This window comes from Musca autumnalis, unplaced genomic scaffold (genome assembly GCF_047663935.1).
Source record: "Musca autumnalis isolate F117 unplaced genomic scaffold, ASM4766393v1 scaffold_2, whole genome shotgun sequence".
Classification (NCBI taxonomy): Eukaryota; Metazoa; Arthropoda; class Insecta; order Diptera; family Muscidae; genus Musca; species Musca autumnalis.
Window position 1 is genome coordinate 154,057,854 of NW_027411755.1, and position 9,766 is coordinate 154,067,619.

At 38.6% G+C, this 9,766-nt stretch overlaps 1 protein-coding gene across 1 annotated transcript; it reads left to right on the plus strand.

Annotated features, from left to right (window-relative positions):
- The first annotated feature begins 2,152 nt into the window (after window positions 1-2,152).
- On the plus strand, window positions 2,153-7,918 carry LOC141392431 (uncharacterized). Its single transcript, XM_073965374.1, has one exon. The coding sequence runs from the start codon at window positions 2,153-2,155 to the stop codon at window positions 7,916-7,918; it is 5,766 nt and encodes a 1,921-aa protein (XP_073821475.1).
- Window positions 7,919-9,766: the final 1,848 nt, after the last annotated feature.

A 9,766-nucleotide genomic window follows, 5' to 3' on the forward strand; every position in this document is an offset into this window, starting at 1 on the left:
TTTGAATTGTAACGTAAAGTTTTATTACGCAGTTACTTTATTTAAGCAACAACAACTACCATGTAGAACTCTCTTCATTATTCTGGATGTTACTTTGCCTTTCATTAATGTGCTTTTATTTTGTTTTGCCATAATCATGTAATTATCGTTTAGTTGCTACTTCTTTCTTGCATTTGTTTGTTGTTGTAATAACGTCATTACTGTGCTTGTCGTCCGCCTGTATTCGCCCCACGTATGTATGTGAGTATGGTTGTTCGCTTAGTGCGAATGTGCGTCTGTGTGTTCGTTGCACAGATTCGAGATGTTGCCAGATTACTGGATAATTCTAGACGAGGGAGACTGTGGGATATAAATACAGGGGAACTGGCAATGACGAGTTGAGTTGTGTTTTAAGCGTTGAACTGAACAGATCGGTTAAAGAATAGCTGCGTGCTAACTAGAGACTTGCTGTGTGCTTAGTAATTAAAGTCGGTTCTGAATAAGTGTAATAAAATAAATAAAGCATTGTAGAAACGTAATCTAAAACGAACCCTGTTTTATTTGGTACAAACCGTACTGGGGAATAAAACAACGTCTACACGGAGATTAGTTAAATCTAATTCCGTAACAATATTTTGAGCATGGCAAGCAACACTTGCATTTATTTTGTAGAGTAGCAAGCCGCCCATACACTTGTTTTTAGCATGTGGCTTATGAGTTTCATAATCAGCTACTTACGCATTTCTCTGGTATAGAAACACAATGTTTCAACTGTTTCGTGTTTGCCTTACTATTCCTGCAGTATAACTTCAGACGAACAAATTTTAAAGAAGACAAATATTCTTGTTAATTCGTGTGGCACGTCCAATTTAAACAATTTAACTATTAATATCAATTGAATTGCAAATGTTAATTATTTTGTGTTTTTATTTTATTTATTTCTGTTTTGTTTTTATTAGTATGAGTAACACAACAAATACGAATAGTCAAATAAGAAGGGCATGCAAATTTTTAATTTTCACTCTAACGTGTGGAAAGAACCTTTGACGAAATTTGTTTCAAGAAAACTTGCCACTCTGACCAACGACTTACCGGTGCCAAAGCTATTTTTGCATTATTAGCAAAAGCTTGAAATCAGTAACCATACTCAAACAAGCTTTTTAATTAATTGAGTATATTTACTATCCATTATGTTATTTAACATTCTTTGACCCACAAAACATGTTACAAAGTTTAGAAACTGTTAAGTTAACAGTTAAGGCAACACATGTATTTATGCAGCAAAATCTTTTGTTCTTTCTTTTATGCGAACACCACATAATAAAAATAATGAAAAAAAAAAAATTAAAATAATTTAACTTGTTCAAGATTAAATGTATATGCAACTTTCTGGAATATCACAGCAATAGCATTAAATGTTCCCAAAGCATGCATACCTTCCTTCATCGCAAGGTATTAACAAACAAATTAAACCGTTTGAACAAGTAAAAAATAATTTAACTAAAATTTATACTATTCACATTATCCACACAATTTCCGACATACCCAACTATCTGAAGAACAATTGTTGCCGCCGATTAGGGGTAACATTACCGCCGTTGAAAATAACTAATCATCTTTGACATGTAAATGTCAAAATCTATTTCATCATTTGAATTTTTGTCAGTTGTTCGGGAGAAGAGAAGCCGTGCGTTCATACAATTTTGAAGCCACTCAACTACCTACCCACTCACTCACTCTTTCATCATATTTCATCGCCTCTTCAATTCACCAATACTAAATTCGTACATCCATCATCATACCAATCAACAATTAATTTATCATTTCCATAAACTTTAATTCATATCAACCTGTAAAACTACATTAAAACTGAATTCACAATAAACCATTATAAAAAATAACCCAAACGTCTTTGGTGTGCTCTCAAAAGGAACTAACCAGGCTTCTAGTAAGTTCTCCGACTGCAACAATTCTTCAAAATTATATGGAAAGTTCCTGATTGACATCGTCAAGATTGGACTAGAAGATATCCCAGGAATTGAGATCCTGACTGTCTGAAGAAGCCTTGAAAGGAAAAGGAATTCAAACAGGTCAGTAAGAAGGAAAGTACAAGATGCCAGCAAAAAAGAAAACTCGAAGCTGTGTTATGTGCCGAAAAGTGGATAACGACAGAATGGTTCGGTGTGACACCTGCAACGGTTGGTGCCACTACGATTGTGCAAAGGTAGGTGACGAAATACAGAACCTCGATTGGAATTGCGAATCGTGTGTGGCGGAACTGGCGAGGTCGTCAGCACAGAACGTGACCCAGGAGTTGTCACCACCACTTCAGAACTACAGTACACCACCGGAGTTTGTATCAGATTCCTCAACATTGGAAATGCAGACGATTGCAGCCATGGAAGGAGGTGCATTTACCATATCGTCCGACAGTAATGTACAACAACGTTCAACACCAGTGGCAGCAGATACAAGTACTAATGCAGCATCGACACAAACACAAGAATATACAAGGGTAAGTGGCGACGACAGAAGTAGCACATCCTTGTATAGTCAAGCAACAATGCCAATCTACCCACCAATATGCAGTGGGGTAGTATCAACAGTCCCATTGGGACAACAGCAGTTATTGACAACGATTGTTTCATCGCCGCATAACACGTACAGCGGGGGAATAATGACGTCATCAACAAAAAGCACCACACCAAGCATTGGCGTAATGAAACCAACGGGTGTGCAACAACAACAACAATTCGTTCAACAAGCAAGATCATGCTCAAGCGCAAACGGAATATACGTTACACAAAATCAACCAGCAACAATGTTGCAGCAACATACATCGTATTATAGTCCAGCAAATAGCCAACAACAAAGTAATACTGTCAACACAGAATACAATGATGTTACCAACCAAAAGAGAACGTTGGAGTTGCAGTTTCTAGAAGAAGAGAGAAAATTAAACCAACAGTTTCTACAAAGAAAATATGAAATCATGCAGCAACACGGCGAGTCACCAAATGCTCAACTTAATAATAATGTTTTGTCGTTTCAGCAAGTTGTATTCCCAAGTAATAATGTTACAATTAATCAGCCAACACCACAACAATTATCTGCAAGGCAGATACTACCAAAGGAGTTACCCCCATTTAATGGAGATCCAGAAGAGTGGCCCATTTTTATAAGCAGTTACGAAAACAGTACTTCCATAGGTGGATATTCAAACGCAGAGAATTTGATTCGTTTGCAGCAGTGCCTAAAAGGAAGAGCAAGGGAAATGGTTCGTAACAAACTGCTAGTGCCACAAATGGTGCCGGAAATAATTGACACTTTACGAATGTATTTCGGAAGGCCAGAACTAATTTTGGATCGCATGATAGACAAGGCTCGACAAATGCCACCACCAAAGAATAAGCTGGAAGCGATAATTGATTTTGCAATGTGTGTGAGAAACATTTGCTCGACTATAGAAGCATGCCAACTGGAGGCACATCTCAACAATCCAATGTTGGTAAGAGAGTTGTTGGACAAATTGTCGAATAATTACAAACTACAGTGGGCGATGACGCAGAAGCCGATAGGTGTACCAGTATTGAAGAGTTTTAGTGAATGGCTGTACACTATAGCAATGGCTGCGTCTCAAGTAGCCACCCCAGTGTTCTCAAAGAAGAATGTGACGTTGAACACACATACAGAGGACACACCAGTAAATATGAAATGTTTTTCATGCAAGAGTGTAGGACATAAGCTGTCAAAGTGTTCATTGTTTGGAAAATTGTCCAGCCAAAGAAAGTGGGCAATTGTTCGTGAACATCGAGTATGTACAAGATGCTTAGGATCACATCGTCGAAAATGCTTCGTCGACAGAGAGTGTGGAATTAATGGATGTAAAGAAAAACATCATCCACTACTTCATGAGGCGGCAGCGGCCACAACGAACATGAACGATCGTGAACAGAAAAGTGAAGCAAATGTTGGAAATGTACATTCTCATCAAGTACAAAACGATGCAAGTCTTTTCCGAATATTACCAATTCGAGTACATGCAGAAGGTAAATATATAGACACATATGCATTCCTGGACGAAGGTTCATCAGTAACATTGATGGAAGAAGACATATTCAACGCAATGAATCTACGCGGCAAAGAAGAAACAATATGCCTGAAGTGGACAGGAGAAACAAAGCGAACGGTGGAGTCATTGTACGTAGAAAGTGTAAGTGTATCCAATCCAGCAACCAAGCCCATGTTTAAGTTGAAGGGTGTCCATACAGTAAGGAATCTGTCGCTACCGCTGCAGTCACTGGACGCGGATTCGATAAAAGCAAAATACCCGTATTTATCATCGATTCCATTGTCATCATATAAAAAGGTGAAACCAACAATACTAATTGGAGCGGACAATTGGAATTTGGCTGTTCCATTGAAGATATGTGAAGGTCCCTGGGACTGTCCCATTGCAACGAAGACACGTTTAGGCTGGGCTGTACAAGGCAACGTAAATACAAACTCAAAAGACTACCAGGTAAATATCCATTTGTGTGAGTGTGAGGGGAAGTACGAGAAGATACATGAAGCAGTGAATAGAATGTATGCACTTGAATCGTCACCCAGTAAGACTATCCACTCAACAGAAGATGAAAAGGCTCTCTCAGTACTTGATGCCACCTCGAAATACATAGATGGCAGATTTGAAGTGGGTTTACCATGGCGTAGTGAAGAAGTAACATTGCCAGATAGTTATGGGACTGCATATAAGAGAGCAGTATGTCTACGGAAAAAAATGGATGAAGACAGTGATTTAAAAATAAAGGTAACGAAAGAGTTTAACAATCTAATAGAAAAAGGATATGCACGTAAGCTGAATGAAGACGAAATAGGCGGAAGTGAGTCTCGTGTTTGGTATTTACCTATCTTCATTACCTGCAATCCAAACAAGCCTGATAGAGCCAGATTAGTGTGGGACGCAGCAGCCAAGACGAATGGAGTTTCACTCAACGACTTCCTGCTCGCCGGTCCGGATCTTCTAACATCTTTATTAGATATTCTCTTGACGTTTAGAGTCGGCAAAGTCGCTATATGTGGAGACATAGCCGAAATGTTCCACCAAATACGAATTAGAAATGAAGACTATCATGCGCAGCGATTTCTGTGGTGGAATGAGGGTGAGCCAGAGCCGGGACATTACGTAATGGAAGCATTGACATTCGGCCTGAATGCTGCACCATGTATTGCACATTTCATAAGAAACAAAAATGCAGATCGTTTCGGGGGTAAATATCCGAGAGCAGTGGAAGCTATAAAGAAGTATCACTACGTCGACGATCTGATAGACAGCGTAGACGACGAGGAGGATGCCAAACGTTTAGCTGATCAAATTTCGCAAATACATGCTTCGGCCGGTTTTAAGATTAGAAACTGGTCATCCAACTCACAAGCTGTACTGGACCATCTGCACGAAAACAAGAGTTCCACTCAGAACCCAAGAGAGCTGGGCTGTACTGAAAAGATTCTAGGAGTTCATTGGGATCCTAGAAAGGACGTATTCCAGTATATTTTTAAATTCCCAAAGTTGGAACGAAGAATATTGGACCAAGAAATAATACCTACCAAGAGAGAAGTGTTAAAGGTACTGATGTCCATATACGATCCACTGGGATTCGCATCTTTATATACAATAGATTTGAAGATACTATTCCAAGAGATATGGCGTTCCGGAATCGAATGGGATGAACCATTGAACAGAGACCTAGCTGAGAAGTGGGAGAAATGGAAAAGAAAATTACCGCTTATAACCGCACTAGAAATTCCCCGTTGCTATTCCGACCATCTTCAAGAAGCGGACGAGGTACAATTGCACGTATTCGTGGATGCAGGAGAATTTGGTTATGCAGCAATATGTTATTTGAGAATCAAAAAACGAGATCAAGTTTCAATAGCCCTGGTGATGGCCAAAAGTAAGGTATCACCACTAAAACCAGTATCCATACCAAGGCTCGAATTGCAGGCTGCAGTACTAGGAATTCGTCTCGCATCGAAAATCAAAGAAATTGATCGTATTCCTGTGGACTCTTGCATTTATTGGAGTGATTCTAAGACCGTACTGCATTGGCTACGCATGGACCCAAGAAAGTTTCGTCCCTTCGTTATGCACCGTGTCGGCGAGATTCTAGAAAACTCACACGCAAGACAATGGAGATGGGTGCCAAGTAAACATAATCCAGCGGACTTAGCCACGAAAGATAACCCGAAAGCAAACACCGAATTGTGGCTTTCCGGACCAGATTTCCTGTTACAGAGTGAAGACAATTGGCCACGATGTAAGGATCGTGGAACAGCGGACACAACAGAAGTTAGAACATACTATTTGGAGGTGCACACTAAGGAGCACACAACTACTATTAATATCGACTATTTTTCTGATTGGAGAAGACTGTACAGAGCCACTGCAAAATGGTTTCTGTATATGAAGAAACTGAGGGCGTCATCCAGAGGAGAAAGAAAACCAGACGAAGTTTCCCATGAGATGATATGTCAAGCAAAAACAGTTCTATTAAAGCAAGCCCAGTTAGATGTATTTCCCATAGAAATTTACAACCTGAAGAGAGGTAAGCGTATTGAAAGTGATTCACCACTAAGAAGTTTAGATATATTTCTAGACGAAATGGATGGTCTCATCAAGATACATGGTCGCACCGAACATTTGAGAGGTTATGTAGATGTCATTGTGTTACCACCGAAGCACAAAGTAACTTCGTTGATCATCAAGCACTACCACGAGAAGTACCACCATGTTTCGCACGAAACCGTCATCAACTCTCTTAAGGGTCAGTACCACATACCGAAATTGCGAGTTTTATACAAAACAGTGAGGAAGAACTGTCAACATTGCAAGATAACAACAGCATCGCCCAAGATACCCTTAATGGGGTCTCTTCCTAAAGGTAGGCTAGGAGCCTACGAAAAGCCCTTCACCTATACCGGCATCGACTTCTTCGGTCCCATGATAGTAACATTTGGAAGAAGATCAGAGAAGAGATGGGGTGTAATATTCACCTGCATGACAACGCGCGCCATACATTTGGAGGTCGCTCATAGCCTAGATACGTCATCATGTATAATGTGCCTAAGGAATTTCATTGGACGACGTGGTTACCCAAGGGTAATCTATAGCGATAACGGCACCAACTTTAAGGCCACAGAAAGGGTTTTACGAGAAGAACTTCAAAGGCTCAGCGAAAGCGAATTAGCAAGGAGTTTCGACGACATTAAATGGTACTTCAATCCTCCGGCAGCTCCACATATGGGTGGAGCATGGGAGCGGCTTGTGAGATCAGTGAAGACCGTGCTACATCAAGCCTATCCGAATAATAAGTTTAATGACGATACATTGAGAAGCGCATTAATTGAAGTGGAATTTATAATAAATTCAAGACCATTAACGTTTGTATCCCTAGAGTCAGAGGACGATGAAGCCTTAACCCCCAACCACCTGCTGCTTGGCTCATCTACGGGTTACAAACCAATTTTTACGAAGGATACCAATCTACGAGAGAAATGGAACCAAGTCCAGGCGTTCGCAAATCGTTTCTGGGAGCGCTGGCTGAAAGAATACGCACCTATAATTACAAGACGAAGTAAATGGTTTGAGAGACAGAAACCAGTTGACATAGGAGATGTGGTTCTCATTGTGGACGAGCACCAACCTAGAAACTGCTGGCTTAGAGGAGTTGTAATAGACCGTATCGTTGCGAAAGATGGTCAAGTCAGACGTGCCACGGTCCAGACTAAGAATGGCATTGTACACCGCCCTGTTTCCAAGATAGCTGTGTTGGACGTCGGCAATAGAGAGAAAGGTAAGGCGGGAGAACTGGACCCGCTTACGGAGGGGGGAATGTTGCCGCCGATTAGGGGTAACATTACCGCCGTTGAAAATAACTAATCATCTTTGACATGTAAATGTCAAAATCTATTTCATCATTTGAATTTTTGTCAGTTGTTCGGGAGAAGAGAAGCCGTGCGTTCATACAATTTTGAAGCCACTCAACTACCTACCCACTCACTCACTCTTTCATCATATTTCATCGCCTCTTCAATTCACCAATACTAAATTCGTACATCCATCATCATACCAATCAACAATTAATTTATCATTTCCATAAACTTTAATTCATATCAACCTGTAAAACTACATTAAAACTGAATTCACAATAAACCATTATAAAAAATAACCCAAACGTCTTTGGTGTGCTCTCAAAAGGAACTAACCAGGCTTCTAGTAAGTTCTCCGACTGCAACAACAATATTATCATATTCTTTCCAACGGCAAGGAAATAATACGTAAATTTACCTACCTATTAAAATATTCCATAAATAACCCATCCGCGTAAATGTACACAAGCATTCAACGACCAATGCCGATTAACACTTAAATCCACAATCAATGTCATCCATATCTATACTCTCAAGTTTTTGTTAATTGAACAAAATATAAAAATCTATGATTTGTTTGCTATTATTAGTTAACCCGGCGTTTACAAATGACAGTATTGGCCAGACAATAGCGAAAATACAAACCTTTATCACCAATACATTTATACATTTTTAAATATGTATAGAGAAAAATATGAATGTATTGGTGAAAATGGTTTGTAGCTTTGCTATTGTCTGTTCAATACTGTCTGTGTGTAAACGCCTAGTAATAATTTATTTATTGGACAATTTTAGATTGGATTAATGTTTTAAACATTGATTTTGCTCACCACAGCCAGAGTCTCCATAGCAAAGACAATACTTAACATTTACCGTAAATGTTAGATAAATTTTTAAGATTTTCACATTTGAGTAGGTACACTGACCCTTGAGTGAAAGTGTTTTTAAAGCTTTTCAGCGCGACACATGACGACACCTATTGCAAAACTTAAATCTCTCCATTTTGAAGTCTATACTTTTATTTGTCTATGGTCTATACTTTTATTTGTCTATGTTCAAAGGAGGAAAAAAACTTCAATTATTTCTCATCCTTTCAAGCTATGTTAAGTTAAAATTGGATTGTTGATGGAATTATTGCATTAACTTCAAAATTGTTGTCCTTCCTATCACTTACCTAAAAAAAAACTACAAATAAATTGAATTGCCTTTTTTGTTTTCGATTAATTTTTCTTTATTTATAATTTCATTCTTTGTTTCTAAATATAACATTTTGTTTTATACACTTAAAAATATCACCGATTTTATTTTATTTTGTATTAATATTATTAATGTGATTTTTTTATTAAAACAAAAAGCGGAATTAACTAACGTCAGTGAAAGTGACATTGGGCTTCGGTGCCATAACACTTATCGCCTTTCGTAGTCCGTTTAATAAAAATACAAATTATATCTGTAATAAAAATTTAATAGAAAATACAATAATTAAGCTAATAAATAATTGTATAGAAAATTAAAGGTGAAAGGGGGATATTACGTATTACGCTGAATTGAGAATGTCATTACATGGAGCTACAGACAAAACTTTAATCCAATGTCACCACTGGACCCATGGAGACTCCCCTCCATGGATCAAGTATCAAGTGGTGCATTGGATTGAATTGGAATTGCAAATATGAAGAGAGTTCCCATTTGTAGCACAAAACCTCAATGAAATACGTAAAAAATATTTGCCACGCATTCGAAAATAGTGCACTCTTTTTTATAAAAGAATACTCTTGATCATCGTATTTATAACGGTGATAGAATATGTCTTATGACACACGGCGAAACTGTCCCATTTTATAGGCGTTCATAGGTC